The sequence below is a fragment of the Anopheles arabiensis genome, chromosome 2, assembly GCF_016920715.1.
Source record: "Anopheles arabiensis isolate DONGOLA chromosome 2, AaraD3, whole genome shotgun sequence".
Classification (NCBI taxonomy): domain Eukaryota; kingdom Metazoa; phylum Arthropoda; class Insecta; order Diptera; family Culicidae; genus Anopheles; species Anopheles arabiensis.
Window position 1 is genome coordinate 25,406,872 of NC_053517.1, and position 20,805 is coordinate 25,427,676.

Sequence of the window (20,805 nt, forward strand, 5' to 3'; positions counted from 1 at the left end):
GTAGTACATGAGGCAGGGCAGAGTGAAATAGGATAGCGTAAGAAGATTTCATTTCAAAAATCGACATGTCAGAATTGGAACATAAGAACTAAATAACTAATTTACTAAACAACTAAAAAATATAATTATTAATGAACTAAAGAACTAATGAACAAAAAAACGTATGAGCTGAAGAACTAAATAAATATAGAATTCTAAACTAAAGAACTAAATAACTAAAGGACTACAGAACTAAAGGACTAAAGAACTAAAGAACCAAAGAACTATAGGACTAAAGAACTAAAGAACTAAAGAACTAAAGAACTAAAGAACTAAAGATCTAAAAAACTAAAGAACTAAAGAACTAAAGAACTAAAGAACTAAAGAACTAAAGAACTAAAGAACCAAAGAACTAAAGAACTAAAGAACTAAAGAACTAAAGAACTAAAGAACTAAAGAACTAAAGAACTAAAGAACTAAAGAACAAAAAGACTAAAGAACTAAAGAACTAAAGAACTACAGAACTAAAGAACTAAATAAATAAAGAACTAAAGGACTAAAGAACTAAAGAACCAAAGAACTATAGGACTAAAGAACTAAAGAACTAAAGAACTAAAGAACTAAAGAACTAAAGATCTAAAAAACTAAAGAACTAAAGAACTAAAGAACTAAAGAACTAAAGAACTAAAGAACTAAAGAACTAAAGAACCAAAGAACTAAAGAACTAAAGAACTAAAGAACTAAAGAACTAAAGAACTAAAGAACTAAAGAACTAAAGAACTAAAGAACTAAAGAACTAAAGAACTAAAGAACTAAAGAACTAAAGAACTAAAGAACTAAAGAACTAAAGAACTAAAGAACAAAAAGACTAAAGAACTAAAGAACTAAAGAACTACAGAACTAAAGAACTAAATAAATAAAGAACTACAGAACTAAAGAACTAAAGAACTAAATAAATAAAGAGCTACAGAACTTAAGAACTAAAGAACTAAATAACTAAAGAACTAAAGAACTAAAGAACTAAAGAACTGAAGAACTAAAGAACTAAAGAACTAAAGAACTAAAGAACTAAAGAACTTAAGAACTAAAGGACTAAAGAACTAAAGGACTAAAGAACTAAAGAAGTAAAGAAGTAAAGTACTAAAGAACTTAAGAGCTAAAGAACTAAAGAACTAAAAATCTAAATAACTAATAAATTCAAACCTGTTTAAATTGCCAACAAAATGATCTTTACATCCCGATTCTTTATTTACTATGTTTTCAACTCACTAGCACTTATGTTATTAAACTCTAAATCATTCTGGTATAATTTCCATAACACATATACTATTTCTCCCGCAAAAGAACAGTACCCATTCATCCAATTGCTCATTCAGACTCATTCAATAGCGCTCTAACTGTATTTATGTTAAACTGCCAATTATATGCTTCATGAAAACGACATTAAAATTGATTTCACAATCATCGTTGGTTCGTACGCGCTATGAGCCATTTTCATCAATAAGCATGCGTGTGTGGGTAATGCTCGTGTGTGTGTGTGTGTTGAAGTGAAAAAAGTGGACCTACGACAACACATAATTAACAGTGGGGATTATACTGCTCGCCGGAGACAATAAAACACAGCGTTTGTTACTGATATCGGCCGGCTGGTGACCATCTCATTAGCAGCTAATGGACAATCCAGGGGATAAGCACGATTAACTTATTTTAACATCAGTAATCAACGCAATATTTATGACACCGAGTGTCTTTTTTTTTCACCAACCAGTTGGTGCATGGATTATACGTGATTATCGAACAATTCTGTTGCATCTGCAACCACTCGCTCGTTCGTTGGATAAAACATAAAGTTCTTTTGAAAGGGATAACTGACATATCAGCAAGAAAAATAAAACACGCCCAACACAGCAAATCTCTCGTTCACACTTTCCTTTCCACGTTACAGTATGTACGCATGAAGTTGTTCGCCACTGCACTGCACTCACAGACACCGTGTAACGATTATTTTATCACCATTTAATGGATCATTGGACGGGTGCTTGCTTTCTTGCGAAATCGCCATTCGCGAATGTTTACCAGTTCCTTTGAGCCTTGCGAACAAAGAGTTCGAGGTGAAAGCCATAGTCCAAATTAAGATCCCTCTCCTCGGCTGGGGACAACTCGTACAAAGACAAGCGTACCCTTCGATTATGCTGTGAAACCTCCTTCAATCCTCCCGCGTGATGTACAGATTGAAGGGGCGTTCCATTATGTCCACCCTCTCGGGATGATCCATTACAACAACATCATCCATCTAGAGGGAAATTATGCTCTTTCAGTGATACATTCGTCTCGTGTACTCGTTGGCACTCGTTTGTTCACACCGTTCACCTTTCACCTTAAAGCTGCTCTCTAAGCTCCACGGCGAGGTTTTGCCTGCTGTGCAATTTTACGCCATACACAGTTGCATCTTATTTTGGGTGTTCAAGGTTTTTTCTTCTTGCTGTGAGTGGACTACCATCCCCTTGTTGCCGGTTTATCTGGTGGGTGGCACCACTCTTAGCATACAGTGCCTGTCACATAAAATTGAGATTTATGACAAATCTTCCACAGTCCCATTTTACACTTTCTAATGATGATGGCTGGCAGATTCAAGCGCCTGACGAGCTGTGCACGGTTGTGTGTGCCCCGATTTCCCGCAAACTTGCCCAAGGGTACAAAGCGTAATGTTGAACGTGGTGCAAATTTTCCAAACATGAAATCTTCATAAACCGTACGAAGTTTGACGCGTTTCCAAGAAACGCCCTGCTTTCGCACGGGTCGAACACTGCCGCCCGTTCAACCGGGGAAGGGTAAGTGCGAACGCATTTACCGATTAGCTGCGTTTATGGTTAGTTTTATTACCCACCATTACCCCTCAAACACAGCTCCACCCATAGCTGCGAACACTTTTGTTGTGGCTCGATACATTCGAGGTATTTCCGGGAGCGCTGTGTTTCGAACCCCTCCACGCGTCTGTTCATTTTTTTTTTAATATTGTTCAAGAGGCTTGGAGTGAGCCAAGCGTCGGAAAATGTCACAAATGAGCCTGTTTACGTGGCTCACAAAAGTAACAACCCCGCTTTAAATGTATTACTTTTGCAGCAAACAACAGGCAAACAAGTGGCTGGCCGCATGAAAACGGGCCCCTTTTTGAAAATTTATGACACAATAAACTCTTTCCCGTTTATTGCACAATGATAAATTGTTAGGATTCTTTATTAAAACTTCCCCGGCTAGATGGATGCGTTCTTGGGCTTATTACTTTACGAGACGTGTATATGGAGATCTGTATGTGTGTGTGTAAGTATTGTGTACATGGCAACGGGTGTGAAACTTGATTTAAGCTAGTGTTGGTAATGTAAAGCAGCATGTGAAGGAAGTACAACTTCGTTAATATTTATGCAAAATCTATTCAAACAAACTTGATACGATGGTATTAAATTTTAATAGTTTTGTTTTGTTTTTAAATTTGTTTAAGATTTGTTATAAAAAGCCTTATAAGGTCTTTTTTCGGTTCACTGTTACTTCAAGTATAAGCTGAATGTTCATTAGACGTATTGGCGTATGTATTGTAATTTTTATAAGAGTAATGGTACTATAAAACAATAGGACCATAAATATCTCAGGCAAAAAAAATGCGTTTATAATCTTTTTTTAAAGACGATATGCTGTACCGAAATTGAATACAGAAAATATGGCGGAAGGCAAATGGCAGATGCCATTGTTTAAAGCAAGCTGAATACACGACACCCAAGCATGCTTAAACTCATAAAAAAATGCAAACGTACTCATTCCATCATATTAAGGCCAAAGTGATTAATGTGGACGCAAAAAAAACATTCGATCGATAATAGTGCTGCAATGAGGGTAGCTTTATTTGAATGGTTTTCCGCACCAACGATCTGAACCGAGCCGGGAGCTTTAAATCCCTTTGCCATATGCATTCCAAATGCACTTCCGGTATGGGCAGGATATTATCAATGGAGTTTTTCCTCCTTTTTGTTTTTTGTTTTATTTTTTTGTATTTGCCTGCACATCGTTTTCCGTTGTCCCGCATGGAGTTAACCAGCTTAAGCACATACGACTACATCGCCTACATTTTCCCGTGTTAATTAAACCGAACTGTCACACGGGAAAATCAATATCGCTTCATTCACACGCTCTCGTGAGCCAGGGTTTTGTCCGGAACCGAGCAGTGCGCGACGCAGAAATGGAAATCAATCAAAATAATCTCTTTCCCAATTTTCAGCAGATGAAAGCGAGCGTGTAGAGATAATGTGGAACAAATCGATGGAATTAATATTTCACCTCGGCGAATAGCCGAACAATGGATCTGTTTGGTGACCAATTTCCTTTCATCGCCGTTTGTCTTTCGATCTTGACCGTCGATAGCAAGCGATAGCAACCATAAAAAGGCTAAGGAGTGGTGCATCACATCTTCGAGCAACAAGTCCACTCACGGTGCTGTAGATAACGCGCTTTCCGAAGGATGAAAGCATTGCAAGAAAAATGTACAAATAAAGCACCGTTACTTTCTACGCTCTTCACCAACTCACCCATTGAACCCACCCACCCGTGGCAAATGCTGCACATGAGTGGAAAAACAAGCACGAAGCAAAGCCATCAACCTTCCACTGTGCAACAAACAAACACAGACACGATTCGGATGTGTGGTGTCATTTTTATTGGACGCTTTATCGGTTCCCTTTTTGCACGGACCCTTTGGACGCACGCAGCACGCGTCAGGTAACGGACAGCGACAGGTGCTTGTTAGTACCGTACACGAAACCGATGAAATCCTTCCCCGCTGGAACCTTCCACCCCAGTACGCTCACTATCGATTGCCTTACCTGATAAATTATCTCCCTCCCTGCAAGATGGCTCCTAAGTCGGTCCGACGGAAGGCAAACGAAACAACATTCGAAGAAAAGGCAAATATTTCTCGGTCAAGTCGACCCGCAAACCAAACAAAAAAAGCGGACCAAATCGGAGGGACCAAGAGTGGCGGGTGTGCGGGAAGCTGCTGACGTAAGATTTTGACAAATCGAACAACGATAAGATGGAATGTCGGTATCGTGCCAGTATCTTCACACACGTACACGTACATACAAGGCACTTCCTCTCACCGATTCCTCACTTCCCGTTGGGCCCCAGGAAACCTTATCGGTGGGGGGGAAAAACCAATAATAATAAATCACTATCGGTTGTGTTGTGTAGCAGCAGCAGGGAATGCGGGCATAAGTTTACGACGGGGTTGCACGGGCCCGAAGCAGCAGGTTGGGCTTGCTTGCTGATGGGCGTAACACACTGTCATCCGCAGGTTCTCGTGTCTTCCATACCGGCATGTAGTTAGGGCTCGCACTCCAAACGTTTGCTTCATACTGATTGCCGATCCCGCTCGCTTGGGTTCGAAGTACTTAGTCGGTGTGATTGAACGCTATTAAAGGTTTGCTGTTGTGTTGGCAGAAGAGAGACAAGAATAATTTCTCTAAAAAAAACAAACAAAAAACAAACTTTTGTTAAAAACAAAAACATCTCATCGGAATCGGTTCCGGAGCTTTGTCCCGTCTCCCGTCGGAGGATTGCTGTAAGGAGCAGCAAAATCAAAACACCATTATTAATGGAGCTGGCCGGCGTCACTTAATTACGTTTTGGTATACCCTGCAGCAAGTTCAGCAATATATTCCGTCGGTGTTTTAGTTTTTGTTTTTTTCCTATCACACCATTCTGTGTCCTTTGCGTTTTTTGTTTTGCCTGCTGACCGATGAGGCTGTTTATGAGCCGGTTTTGTTCCGTTTTTAGCCGACGGGAAAGATAAAGAATTTTTAATCTGTCAAAGTGTAGGTAATGCTAGGAATGGGGAAAATCAATAACTGCTTTGTTACATGGGGCTAATTTCTTTCTTCCTTTCGTTGCCATCGCATGATCGACCAGGCGTCTCCACCAGTAAAATGTTTCATGAAATAAGTTTCCATTTTGTGATCAACAATAAGTGAGTGCTATCCGTTTAAAGCTTGACTTGAAAGTTGAATTTTTCTTACAAACACATTTTTACATTTTATGGAAAAAATACTACTGAAAAATGTACCTTTTAACCTTCAAATGTCAAACAAAACGTGAGCCACCAGGCGCATCCTTTGGTCACTAGCGCAAAACTGTTTATTGTGCAAGCGCAATAATTATAATTTTTAATGGAATGAAAAATGTTTCACCACCTAAGTTACGTTCCATACAGCCCATATTAACAGCCCATAAAACCGTAAACATCAGAGCCCCCGGACGCCCCCAAAACTCATTTCGTACCGGCCGATGTGCGTATTTACCGAATGTTTCAGTGGTTCATTACTCCGCCGAGAATTGGCCCACCGAACGGACGGCCGTGCGTTAAATCTCGCCAGACTGTAGTCAGTTGTCACGCGGGACCTGTCCGGTCCCCGTTGGCTCGAAAATGATGGAAATCATTCGTATGAGGCGAAAACAGCACACCAACAACAACCCGCCACCATCAATGCCATGCCATCCATCCTGTCCAATCGGCCCAAAAACCGAGCTCGGGAAAAGACGAATGGGAGAAAAACTCAGAAACGGTGAATAAAAATTAACCTTCACATCAAAAACACAGCCGCACTGGGATCCAGTAACGGCTTCGGTGGTTTTTGTGCAAGCGTTTAATTAAATTCTGCCTTATCTTCTTCGGTTCCGATCGGGATTGGGCGCTGGAATAAAATTGGTTGATGGATTTACTTGCCAGTGAAAAGCGGTTCGAAGTTAAAGCGAAAATTGGACCATGAAGAGTGAATACAAACCATCGCATTCAATATAAATGGGAGTGTGTGAACCATTTTCCTGCAACGATCTTTAATTGCTCCTATGCGGGATCCGGAAATCAATGAAGGATGAACGAGTGCTTGAATTGACAACGTTTCAATCCGTTAGTCGTATGCACTGTATAGTAGAGGTGGTTATGCACCATAAATTACACATGTTCTTGGAATACTAGACCTATTAGTTAGCCATGATTTAGCACAACAATCAGTGAAGCAATGGAGGATATGCATGTGCAACCCTTTTCATCGAAGTGCAACAAAGCACAGAATAGTTATGGTTAAGGAAAACATTCCATGAATTTTATGATTTTCCGAAATATTTTGTACAACTGACTGTTTCCCAAAAAAAACCGTACATACCAGGGCAATGCACCCACGCAACCCAAGTAAGGCAGTTGGATAGTTATTTAAAATTGATGCAAACAATTCTAACATACTTGAGTGTCGGAGCTGCGGCTGGGGAATAGAACACTGAACGATGAGTTAAACTGTTGATTTCGTATTGGTATGTTGGTATGCCAAATACATCTGAGATGCTCTTTGAAACCTTCCAGGAATGCATAACTTTACACAATTGGAGCACTGAGTGAAACGGTAAACGGATCGAGAGAAAATGCCTTGGTACGCTTGAGAATTAATAATGCTGTAAAGTATTTCTTAGCAATCGTTCCATGGTCTGTGCAATTTTGATCCCATAAAAAAGCTATTTTCTTCTATTTGTACTTATACACTTAAATGCTGCTTTAAAGCGATGGTTATGCTGCACTTCTTGAAGGATCATATGCATCTACCATCTATTTATACCTTCACAGGCAGTATCGCGATGTACGATTGTTCCCTTCAAGCAATTACCAACATTAATATGTTTCTGTTAATCTCGTTGGATTAATCAATCAAATGAATTGGCCGCAAGCAACATTGTCCTGCATTCCTCGCGCACGATGGCATGATCAACTGTAACAAATTCCAACGAAAAGCTCTCAATTGATTGTGTGTAATTTATTGCGAACGAATCGAACCCACACAAACACGTCATCGTCTTCTACTACTACTGTCACTGCCCCTCAAGGAACCCGACTCGATTCCCTTTATACTTGGCCGCTGATTTTGTGCCCATTGTGAGAAGATTATCCAATATCATATCCATCTGCAAAGGAGCGTTGAATCATGCAATAGTATGAACCCCGCCTCGGTGCGGTTTGATAGTTGTGGTTTTGCACCGTGCTTCTTGGGCCACCCATCCCTCTCCCGGTTCCCGGTGCTGTCTTAAGAAACGCTCCAATCGAACATTGTTATGCAGCGAATGTTTATCTTTCATATCTACCGCTGGCCTCGCCTCGGAATAGGGGGGGGTTTTCTAATGTTTTTCCATCCTTTTTTGGTATAACGGGGGCGCCTTGGCACTACGTAGCTCTATTCTGCATCGAATCCCTATGCCAACCGAATCGAACAGCTCTTCCGAATTGTTATCTTTCGGGGAAGGGATAATATTTCGACAACGATTTCATGCTCGACATACTCACACACACACACAAACTAAAACCGGTACGCCAAACGACCGTGAACGATTGGATGCTTATCGATTTGCACGAGCGTACGGACACGGTTGGCAGGGCCCGTACCTGTGCCAACGCCGGGGAGTTGTTACTACATTTATTTTACCGTTTCGTCTGTCTCTGCAGTTTCATCGTTGTGTAGTGCTGCTCTGGCTGTCGCATCCTCCACACACTCATCCGCGAAATGCGCTACATTCTAGAGCTATCACGCTAGAATGATTTGTTTAGTCAGAGGAAAAATGGGCTAAAGTTCGCTTAACTCCCCTTTTCGTAAAGTTTGTCGGTTGACAGAGCAGATGGATAGATTGTGCTCCACAATCAACTCACTTTCATCGACAGCTAATTTCGAATGTTTGCGTGATTATTTTACAACAGTGCACACGAAATGCTGGCACACGGGTGAGTACACTTTCCAACGGTAATCATAATACTTCACAAACTGATGGCATCGTTATTATTTATTTCTATGTAATGTACATACGTAAAAAGTTAACAGACCTTCCTTTGGACAGTGGGTACGTTGGACTTATTTGCCTTTCGGAACATAACCTTACTTTGCAGAAGTTCCAGAAGGTCCACGCGCGGGCTCCAGCAAGCCTGAACGTGACCAGTGTCCTTTGATCATCCGGTTCTGCGTGGTACTGATAAATCCAGGAAGCCTGTATAGGCCGGCATGCACTATACAACGCGTAGGTTGTTTCATCAAGGTAGATGATTGATGAGGTTCATCGATTAACTTGTTTTCTCAGAAAGAGACTCATATTTTAAGTGACTGATGGTTGCCAAATTGTTTACTGTGCAGTCGCCGATGATAGCAATATGCACGGAAAAATAATCAAAATAAGGAAATTAATAGAAAAATATTTTCTATATTTTTTACAATATCTATGTCTAGGTCACGCTAACTGTAATGTGATGCAATTCAACATTAAGTCCATTCTTTTTGTCAAAGCTTCATTCCCTTTTTTAAGTGTTCCTTCCATCCGTCGTAGCGTTGCAGTGACAACAAGGCCCGTGCCATTACAATACCTACCTGCGATTAACAAAGCATACATCATTTCGCTCGTGTGTCACTTCAAACGGTAGCTAGGGGAACACGTTACAACATCCCGGACCTAGAAACCTCTCCCGTTAAGTGCTGGCTGTACTAACACGGTGTGTTAGTGTCGTTGCGCGATGCTACATAATTATTGACGAACCAGACGTTCAGGTGCAAAGTGCCCCACAGAAAAAGCTCTACAGAAAAAAACGGCTTCACATTTGTAAATTTTGCAGTCTATCTTGACTGCATCGCTTGCAACCACGCTGACAGTGTGGTAGTGTAAATAATTTCCTCATTACTTTGCACCACGCAGCTTCATCAAAGTGGCTTTTCGCGTTATCATCGTCATTATCATGGCCTCCGGTGAGGCTTTTATTTTCCACTCACTTAATGCAAAAGGTGCATGAATTGGTTCATATATGGTTTCAGATTAAGCAAATAAAAGGTGCATACGTACTTACCAATCACCAAAATTACGATACCGTGTGTACAGCTGCAGAAACTGCCGATACATTTCAACTGACGTTAAATGTATTTTTTACTGGGTGTACTCGTTAATGGTTTTAGTTTTTTTACCTGGAACTATTCTATGACTTTCGCTTATTTCTTCATTTGTACTGCTTCACTTCAACGAACAATACTGTTTTGTGTAATTATGCTTTCAAGTCGTACATTTTACATGGCGATCTTCATAGTACAAAGCTCGGTGGTTTGTATTAAAATCACCAAGAAATGACAAATTTGATACATTTCTGCAAATTTTCGAAAAATGTTCACATTGTAGATTGAAATTTTGAAGTACTTCTTCTACAGCAGGTAGGTTTTCTGTTACCACGTAATACAGACTTATTAGTTACCACGCAGCCAAATAGTCAGTTCAGGGGAACGTCTACGTCTACGCCGTGCAAGTTGATGACTGGACCACGGGACCGCTCCGAGAATGTTAATATAATCTGTATTGTATTTGTAAGTATCGGTTTTATAAACAAGGTAAGCAGCGTTATATGATGCAATGTATATGTATAATTGTATATGATGCAATGCAATATAATACAGATGATGATTGTTTGTTTCTAATAAAGACGTGATTTAGTTGGGCTTAGCATTGCGTGATATTGCAGCGATACTTCAATCCGATAGGACCTATCCCCTCCCGGCAGTATTTATATCAACGGATTTGTTGGCATAGGTATTTACCTACCGATTCACCTTAGCTGAACATACATTCTGAGCCTACGCTTCTAATCTCAGCTGGATGCATCAATAGCCAGCGTAGCATCAACGCAGCAAATCACTAGTCCTTATTTGCTCATGCGTTTCGATTGGACAGTTGTAGTGGCAAAGGACAATGCTGGTACAAACTCATAAAATCCACCACTGTTAGGTTACGGCTTTTCAATTCTTTTCATCCTTTAGTCCTCACTTCCGTTTGCTATCCCTGCGTAAGGAGGGGTTCGAGTTTTCCCCTCTGATAGATTTCTTTTGTTTGGATGGTTTGGATGGTTTTATTGAAATTTAGGATTACTCTCTAATCGCTTTTAAAGCATCCGACAAACATTTCCATGCATTGATTCTAGACATCTGTTAACAGCAACATAAAATGTACCCGTTTTTACATTATTTACACATTATAGTAAGATTTTACATTATTTTCGGATTAAACAACAATCCCGGAACACATGCCGTGCAAACGATGCTACAAAAAAAAGGAAAAGAAAAACGACGTACAGCGAAAACCCTATCCCAAACATTGTAAGCCTTACTTTAGTCCGTTCCAATTCCTGGAAGGAGATGTACTAAACTTTCACCACAAACTCTACCACATTACAAGAATGTGAATTAGTGTGTGAGTGTGTGAATGTAGGCATGTGTGTGTTTTTGTATGGGTACGAGGAACAATAGGAACCGCATTAGAAATTGTAATCTCCGGGTAGCCTCGCCAGTCATTCGTCGACGCTGAAAGGTGCTGAATTTACGTCGGTTTGTTCGCAACTTTGCCATCGCTTCCGGTTTCTAGACTGTCCGTAACGGCGTGCAATAAATTCAAATCAAAACCACTCGATAGTACGCCCTGCGATGGTAGTTGCAACGGGCGATGCAAACGCTCGTTTTGCAAATGCTCGCTTGCAAGGACGATTAATTACTAATTCATGAGTGTATTCGCGTTGGCATGGGCACACTTGGGCACATGGCGCGTGAACTGAAACCCGTAGTCAAATCGCACCTCTCACGTTTGCATCACAAATGTAAGGCTGAGACTGGAACGGATGACGAATGTAGTCTATGTAATAGTAAATAATCGTGGTTCAACTATCTAGACGCCAGGAATGTTTTAAAGCCCCCGGTGACTGTTAAATACTTACTTCATAGTATGAATAAATAATAAATAATGAAGAATAAATGTTTGAAAATGGGGAAAAAACAATTTTAGGTATTTAAAGTAATCAAAACCCGGTAATGAAAAAAAAAATAAATAAAATCAGGAAACAAATAATTCCATGATAAGCACGCCCAAAAGTATGCAAATGGTATTGCAAAACGACGTTTTGAAGTAGTTCGTAGCCCCACGAATCAGAGGCAAATGTAATCGAAAGGCAAAAGCTGCTGCCGAACAATGCAAAACAACGCAACCATCCATCGCAAAGAATTGCCATCGATTTGGTGGATTTTTTATCCAGTTTTCATAAACCGATCAAAGCTTAAACGTAAAACCTCAACAAACTAGTGCAGAGAACTTTTCACCCAAATCGAGTTTTGATTTTGAAGCATTCAAATTGTGCTGTGCTCACTATAAATGGTACCACGCTACGCTCTGCTTTTGCCCGAGAATTTAATTTTCTGTTCCAGTTATGAGTACTTAAATGGCTGTAAATCTAATTTCGAATGTGTTCGTGCACTCTAAACCGCCCCGTGATTGCTCATGCCAGTGTTGCTGGCTGGACGATTTCGATGTATTTAGCCCGTCCCAGCGCTTAACACGTTGCACGGAAACGTTGCCCGTTTCGCACCGATTTGAACAATAACAACGCTAATGGTTAATGAAAATGAATGGCTGTAAAGTTTTGCTCCTCCAGCCTGGCCAAGATGTTTTACGTTTCGAGGAGGGTGGGGGGTGTGTTTTTTTTTATTTAATTTTATTTCTGCCCAACAATTCTGGCCTTAGACGGCCTAAGCGATGGTATCATATTTGGCTTCTAATTTCGTACGACGTAAGCGCAAAGTGTGACAGGTCAAGAAGTGCGCATAAAAGGTAAATTAAATATATTTTTGGGCCGTTTGAAGCGGTGTCGTTCAGTTGCCTCTGCAAGACCCCGTCTCCCACTCAATTCGTGAGTAGTATGGTTTGTAATGCGTTAATGTTGTCGTTTTATTTTTATTTTTTCCATCGTTCCATTAACAAAAAAAGGTCCAGGACATTTTAAACTACATAGCAATAAACTGGTGATGGATCTTGGAGATGGAGATCTGGAAATGAATGGTGGGTGAGTTATTTAATGGTGTGTTAATGTATTCAACATTCAAATATACGATTTTTGTACACTGACGGTAACTGACATCAGGCTGGCCCAGTGTTAGATCCGATTTTAACTTGATAGTACATACAAGCCGTTACGCGTTCAAGCCCTTTCAATTACCACGGGTCAGATACGCGTACACTTAACCCCTCAGAAACGTTCATCCCTGGTGGTTTTAATTTTTAACTAATAGTACAGCATTTTAGCAAAGAGTGCAGCCTAACACTGACAGCCTGTGCACGACTTTGTTAGCAACATTTGCATGCAGCACAGTAATATCATACAAGTACAGTGTGTGCGCGGAACAAAAATCACATAACGGGGAAAATTATTTCGTCAAAGGGTTAATGTTTGTTGTGCTTACTTAATAATGGAACGGAAAAAAATATAAACAACATGAAACAATCGAATCGTGATAATATTAATAATTTTTTTTTAATTGTATTTTTATTTACAATGGATTGGTTATTAATTAGCCACATATGTCCCTATCGTCCCATAGTGCATTTCAGCAATGCGTTTATAGCTGCTGTTGCATTACTACGATGTTTTATCGACGCGGTAATATTGAAGAAATTATTCATTCGCTGGCAGTGTTTACAAAAATACATCTTTACCGTAAAATAAAATAAACAATAAAATACAATCCATCACTGGCACAACGTAATGAAGGATTATTCATATAATTTAAAAAGGAACTTTCTGTAAAAATCGGTACCGTTGCACAGGTCCGCTGCGGCCAGAGTGGCCAGATTATTTTTGCGGTTTTCGGTAGGCGCATCAAAATTTTATCGGTAGTTTTCGATAGGCTTTGAAGTATTGAGCGGGGGGGGGGGGGGTCGGAGACGGAAGCTAATCTGTCCCATGAAGAGCAGCACGAGAAAACACATTTTTCATTTATTTAAAGGAGATAGTTTAGATTTGGTTCATAGCGGTCACATGAGGCCTTTCTGAAGTGTCGATCTGAAAATTGTACTAGGGAATTCAACCCAACTAGTGATTGGGACGCTCTGGCAGATATATGGGATTTTACATGTTCGATGTGATAACCCACAAATCGAACATGTGAAGTCATGTACATTTTTCATGTTCGATGTCGTGTTCTATTGCTGCTAGAGCTACGGGTTACATTCTCTGTCAAAATGCATATACAATTTTATCAGCGCGTTCGACTTCATGAAGTGCAGACACGGGCCTTAGTTGTCTCTGTTGAACTTCTGGTTCTGGTTGCTAGTGATTTCCAGATACAGTTTAATACATTAAGTGATTTGGCAAATGGTTACATGACTTTTTGGTCAGTATTAAGAAAAAATCTGTGATTTTCGGTAGGATAAATGAAAAATCGGTAGTTTTAGGGGGCTCATCTGTGAATCGGTAGGCATATCAAATATCGGTAGGAATACAGATAAATCGGTATTTCTGGTCACTCTGGCTGCGGCTCAAATGGTTATTTTTCACCGGGCTGCACAAGACTGCCAACCTAAACGTACACAATCGAAATTTTTAGCTGAACAAGAAGAAGGGAAAGCAGCACAAGAAGCGGCAGAGTAGCGAAGCAGAGGAAGATTGGGAGAAAACGAGAACGGATCGTCCGGTTAAAGTGAACATTTCATTTTACCCGCCTGTCCAGCCAGTGGCAGCGAATTTGTGCACGGAGACGAAAGGTTGCAGCAAAGCGATTGGTGCCGCCCCGACGAAGTACACAACCGGAGCGCGTACGATTAATCGTACGAATTAGAAAGAGGTTCGTTCCGAGCTGTGCGGATACGGGAGGGTTTTTTTTTTACTTGCTTGTGCTTGCCTGCTCGTTTGCCCGCGGTGGTGGTACGTGTTTGTTCTTGAGAGCATCGTGAGAGGGCAATCGGAAAGGTACGAAGAAGGGTGGTGTTTTAGCGGTGCAGCAGCTGAACCAACCGGGCAATTGTTCTGCCTAATGCCACCGTTCGCTCAGTCGATACAGTTTTGCTTTTGCGTGTAAGATTTTTGCATTACTGGTATGTGTTTGGAATTGAGATTGGTGGGTAGCGTGAGGTGATGGAAATTGGATTTTGAGGTGAAAATAGGGAACATTCAGGGCTTTGTGCTCAACAGTGTGTATGCGCGTGGACGTGTGTGTGTGTGTATGCACGTTGGTAGTAGTAGTGGTAATGGTGGTGGTTTTATTGTGTCCGTCCGTGCTGTGCAGATCCAAGTGTTCGAAGGTAAAAGCTTTTACCTTGTGCGTACATGTGTGTGTGTACGTAAAAATGTATGCGTGAGAGAGAGAGAGGTAGCATGAGAGTGCGTAGAGAAAAGCAGAGCACGACCGAAAGTGGTCCAAGAATGGCGAAAGCGCCGCATACAAACAGTCCTGTATTTTTCCGTGTGTATGTGTGTGTGTGCATGTGTGTTTAGGTGTGTGGGTTTTGTATGTGAAATCTCGTTGGATGGGGTGACAATCGCGATAAAAGATACTGTTTTCCCCAATGGCGCTATATTGCATTTTATTGTGTTGTTATTTTTTCCTTTTTCGTTGAGTTTTTAATTTCAATCTTTCCTTACCATTCTAGAGTGCTAAAAGAAAGTGAAAGTTGCATCAAACAACGGCACATGATCAAGGTTTACATCGGTTTTGTGGTTGACTAGCAACAGCTACCAGGAATCGAAACCGTGATTTGCTCGTGAGCAGCATCGCGTCGCTAACTGTTTCATGTAGGGATTAAGCTAATCACAGTCAGACACACTCTCACACACATTCATACATACACTAACACGCCCGGTCGTCTATAGTGGTGCAGTGTATATCCAGTGTAGGCTCGGGTGTGTGATTCCTCGAAGTACGCAATACCAAATCAGCCGGCAAACGCGCGGTCGGAAGTTGTCCACCAACGCGGTCGCCCAGAAAAGTAGGAAATATTCATAAAAAAAACAACATTAGAGAGAGAGAGAGAGAGAGAGACAGAGAGAGTGTGGTACGGCAACGCAACTGGCGACCGTTGTGGTGTGTCCTGGGACTGTTTGTTAGAAAGCGCCCAAAGTCTCTCGCCCAAACGGCACTCTCAGCTCAGCCAGAATTTCTGCCACCCATCCACAAGCTAGGAGCGCGCCTACGGTCCCCGAAAAAAAAAAATCGCCAAAGTACGCGCGCTCGCTCGCCTGCTCCGCTGTGTTTGTGTGTATGTGCGTGCATGTGTGTGTTAGTGCGCATTAGTGCGTGGAAGCAGAGCACCACCAAAGTGTGTAGGATTGTTGCGTGCGTAGTGTGTTAGTGCTCCGACCGGGCTGTATACTCACATACACACAGCATCACGAGCATACATTCAAACAAGACTGAATTTCGGAGAAACAAACGGACGCTGCCCAGGGACAAACGAGATTGCAGGACGAAAACACCTGCACACTTGAAAGTTAGAGGAAAAAAGCAGTGAATTGTACCGAAAATCCAAAAAACAAAAACAAAGAAAAGAAAAAATTTACCGGTGTAAACGTGAACGTATTTAAGTTCGGTAGGTTAATTCTTCCTTCTCCCTTAAAGCAATCGTAGTTGGCTGTGGTGCGTGTGAGTGTGTGTGTGTGCGTGCGTGTGTGGTTCGCTGTGGGCGCTTCCGTTGCAAGCAGCAGAGAGACGTCATTTGCCCCCTTAAAAAGGAACGATAACAACAGATAAAACAAAAAGACAGCAACATGACAGAAGAATCCTACCCGAAGACCCTGTACGTGGGCAACCTCGACACGTCCGTGACGGAGGAGCTGCTCTGCACACTGTTCAGCCAGATGGGGACGGTGAAGAGTTGCAAAATCATACGCGAAACCAGCATCGACCCGTTCGCCTTCATCGAGTACGCCAACCACCAGTCGGCCCAGACGGCGCTGGCCGCGATGAACAAGCGGATGTTCCTGAAGAAGGAGATCCGGGTGAACTGGGCGACGAGCGCGGGCAACCAGCCGAAGACGGACACGAGCCAGCACCATCACATCTTCGTGGGCGATCTGAGCCCGGAAATTGACACGGAAACGCTGCGGGAAGCGTTCGCACCGTTCGGCGAGATTTCCAACTGCCGGATCGTGCGCGATCCGCAGACGCTCAAGTCTAGGGGGTACGCGTTCGTGTCGTTCGTGAAGAAGGCCGAGGCGGAGAATGCGATCGCCATGATGAACGGCCAGTGGCTCGGTTCGCGCTCGATCCGGACGAACTGGTCGACCCGCAAACCGCCGGCCCCGCGGGAGAACTCCAAAGGTAAGGCAGAATTGTGCTCGACCATCCGAGCAATCAAGCAACCAGTAAACGAATCAGCAAACGTTTTTACGAATGTTCTCTTTTCCTGCTTTTGCAATAGGAATTAAGAGCGGCAAGACGCCCGGCTTCGAGGAGATCTACAACAACACCAGCCCCACCAACACGACTGTGTACTGTGGCGGTTTCCCGCCGAACGCGATCACGGACGAGCTGATACAGAAGCACTTCGCCCAGTTCGGCCACATCAACGATACGCGGGTGTTCAAGGACAAGGGTTACGCGTTCATCCGGTTCGCCAGCAAGGAGTCGGCGGCGCGGGCGATCGAGGGCACCCACAACAGCGAGGTACAGGGCCACCCGGTCAAGTGCTACTGGGGCAAGGAGAATGGCGGTGATGTGAACAGCAACGGCATGAACACGTCGGCGATCGCGGCCGCGGCAGCGTCCGGCATGATCGGCATGAACATGAACGGCATGGTCAGCCCGCTGCAGCAGATGCAGCCGAACGCGGCGGCAACGGCCGCCGCCGCCATGGTCGCCCAGCAGCAGCACAGTGCCAATCCGCAACTTACTCAGGCGTCGGCGGCGGCGGCGGCTGCGGCCGGCGCCCAGTACCCGTACTCGGCGGCGGCGTACGGCCAGATGGCGTACTGGATTCCGGTAAGTACGGTGGGAAGCGGGCTGTGTGTCGGGTTGTTTTTGTCGGGTTTGCATTGTAATACTCATTCTGTGTGCTCTCCCCGTTATACAGAGTGGATATCCGCAGATACAGACCCAGTACATGCAGCAAGGGTACTACACCTACCCGACGGCGTACGCACCGTCAGCTCCGCAGCAAACAGGTACGCCAGGTTAGTAGAATTTTATGCACAAGAGAAGTTTAACGTCGCTACCAACACCGCTTATTCGTGCTTTCAACCATTGCAGGATACCGCATGATGCAACCAAACATGGCAGCAGGCTGGGGAATGCCGACGGTGCCGACTGTTGCCACCAACGGTGCTGCTGCGGCGGCGGCTGCCGCTGCGGCCGCTGCCTCATCGCAGCAGCCGGTGATGTACGCGACGATGCCCCAGTTCCAAACGCAATGAGAACTATTGAAAAATTACTCTACCAGCAACAACATCATCAGCAGCAGCACCAGCGTTAAGTCCAGCACCCACAGCAACATCAGCAACAACAGTACGAAGAACCACGCTAGTACCAGTATCACGAAACCTTACAACAGCAGCAGCAGCAACAACAACAACATCAACAGTAGCAGCAACAGCAGTCTCCTAAGCATTGTTTCACCCTCCCCTGCCGCAATCGCGGGCAACAGTAGCAAGAACAATTTCTGCCTGATGCCAAACCTGCCCCTTCCTTCCGCATCGGGAGCACTACTATCGTCGGGCACGTTCGACAACTTATCCGCAATGTCGTCCACAACTGCTGCTGCCTCGAACGGCGGATCCATACTGCTCGGCGGCGGTCACTCTACCACCAGCAGCACCAACTCCACCGTTGCCGCCATGGTAGCGGCAGCGGCCGCCGCTGCCGCCGCAACACTGAACAGCAAGCGGCATCCCCCCGCCGCAACGGTCGTTTCCTCATCTCAGCTTCTCGTTTCGAACGGTGTGGGGAGTGGTAGCGGCGGTAGCAGCAGTGGCATTGGAAGCACACTGCTTTTCAGCGGCAGTCACCATCGGCGTCTTCCACTCAATCCATCAACGTACCAGCCGCCGCAGCAGCAATCGACAGCATCGGCCGCTACAGCGCACCACATGACGGCGGCAAACGCGATAGCGGCGGCGGTCGCCGCAGCAGCAGCGACCGTTGCCCAGCAACAGCGCCAGTATCGTCAGCAGCACCAGCACGGCTACTCGACGACGGCCACGCTAGCCGCATTATTCCCGCCAATGAGCAGCAAGCTGCTGCTGCCGAGCAGAAAGCAACACACATCCATCACAGAGCGCAGCAGCAGCGCAGTTCATCCATCCGCATCGAAGCAATCAGCGCTGGCAGTGAGAAACAGCACGGCCACAACCAGTGCCGAAACAGTGTCGACCTGTGGCGGCGGCATCAGCAGCAGCAGCAACATTCCATCCGTTACGGTTGTGCCCTCCTTGTGCGGCGGCGAGGCGATGAGGGGTAGTGAAACAACCGTGCGCACGCTAGTCGCAACCGTCGGGGCAACGAGCACGATCGCCACGCTGGCCGCGCCGGTACCGTCGGCAATGCTACTATCGGCGTCTTCGTCCAACAGCAGCAGCAATAGTAATAGTAGTTGTAGTAGCAGTAATAGTAGTAATAACCAGAACGATACCATCGGTACGACTAATCATTCCCATCGGGCTGCCGCCGATGGTCTGTCTCCGTCCGCATCATCGTCGAAGGTCGATGGTGGTGAGTTTAGCTCGTCAGTGTCGTCAACCGTGTTGATGCCGTTGATAACGGAACCGCAAAGCAATGAACCCTACATCAGCAATAGTGGTGGAACCGGTGGCGAAGATCTTTCACACGCAAGCGTACCTACTGCCGTTGATGGCGAGACTGATCCAGCAGCAGAATCGTGTACGGAAACGGCAGTAGCAGCAACCACATCGGCAGCAGCAGCAGCACCGCTCGCCGAGGACGGCACTGTTACGGTTGTCAATGGTGCGGACGGGATCGCACAACATTTTACCAGTCGGGACGAGGAGTGCTCCAACTTCACCATCACCGCCACCAGCAACAGCAGCCGCAATGCTCTGAAGCACAAGCTAACTTTTGATGACGAGGACGACGAGCGTGAACCGGCCGTACCGGCAAAAGTTCGAATATCGGAACAGGAGGATGATGATGACGGTTGTGCATGGGCGGCGACAAAAACCATCCAAACGGACGTGGCTGGTGATGGTGTTATCAGCGAAAAGCTACATCACGAGACAACTAAGAACTGTGGTGGTAGTGGGATGCATAATACCATCGGCGCGTGTACTACAAACGGTGCGATCGAGGGACAAAGTCCACAAACCGATGGTGGTTCACCCACGGAACGGTGCAACAATATTCCTTTATAGATGGGACGGATCCCTGGATCGTAATTTAATTTGTCTGATAAGTTCCCTTCCCCCCCTTCCCATTGCTGTTGCTGCTGCACACGCACACATTCGATTGTCCTCATCACCACACAACCAGCCACCATTCACGTGCAGCGAAGCGACAGGAAGAAGGTTTATTTTGCTAGACAAACGACTTTTTTTTGCTCAGATAGGGAAAGACGAAACAAAGCTCATACACCCACCACCACTATCCCTCACTTTAAACACAACCTTCCAATTAGGTTCAAGCTGTGTAACGGTGGATTAATCTAGACCACCACACCCAATCCTTGTCTGCAAGCCACAACGCATCCCGTTGCCGTGTCCCCGGACCCCATGTGCCCCATAGTGTAAGCGGAACGAGTTGTAAAATAGGACAGGAAGCTGCTGGCTTTATGTACAGAATGCTTATATCTATGCGTATAGCTTTTTGTTCATTATTGAGTCAAGGTTGTGTTTTTTTAGCATCTGTGTGTACCACAGGATCCAAGGCGCAGTTACGCTTTCCTCGCGACGCTTCTGCGTTTGTGATCATCAGTTTGAATCCGGTGTGCACACAGCAGCAGCAGGAGCAGCAGCAGCAGCAT

General features: G+C 44.2%; 2 protein-coding genes across 8 annotated transcripts; both read left to right on the forward strand.

Annotated features, from left to right (window-relative positions):
- Positions 1 to 14,498: 14,498 nt before the first annotated feature.
- LOC120896751 (nucleolysin TIAR) lies at positions 14,499 to 18,272 on the forward strand. 7 transcript variants are annotated; one of them, XM_040301153.1, is made up of 6 exons: positions 14,499 to 14,684; positions 15,490 to 15,631; positions 16,455 to 17,156; positions 17,257 to 17,816; positions 17,908 to 18,007; positions 18,084 to 18,247. In XM_040301153.1, exons 3-6 carry the CDS (start codon positions 16,604 to 16,606, stop codon positions 18,245 to 18,247), a joined length of 1,377 nt encoding a protein of 458 aa, XP_040157087.1. In that variant the 5' UTR covers positions 14,499 to 14,684; positions 15,490 to 15,631; positions 16,455 to 16,603. The 7 variants fall into 7 exon arrangements, with proteins under 7 accessions (XP_040157087.1, XP_040157090.1, XP_040157091.1 ...); XM_040301156.1 differs by having other exon boundaries at positions 15,490 to 15,538; XM_040301157.1 differs by having other exon boundaries at positions 15,490 to 17,156; positions 18,084 to 18,272.
- Positions 18,273 to 18,571: 299 nt separating this feature from the next.
- Positions 18,572 to 20,197, forward strand: LOC120897590 (uncharacterized serine-rich protein C215.13-like). The gene has a single exon (XM_040302579.1). The coding sequence runs from the start codon at positions 18,572 to 18,574 to the stop codon at positions 20,195 to 20,197; it is 1,626 nt and encodes a 541-aa protein (XP_040158513.1).
- Positions 20,198 to 20,805: the final 608 nt, after the last annotated feature.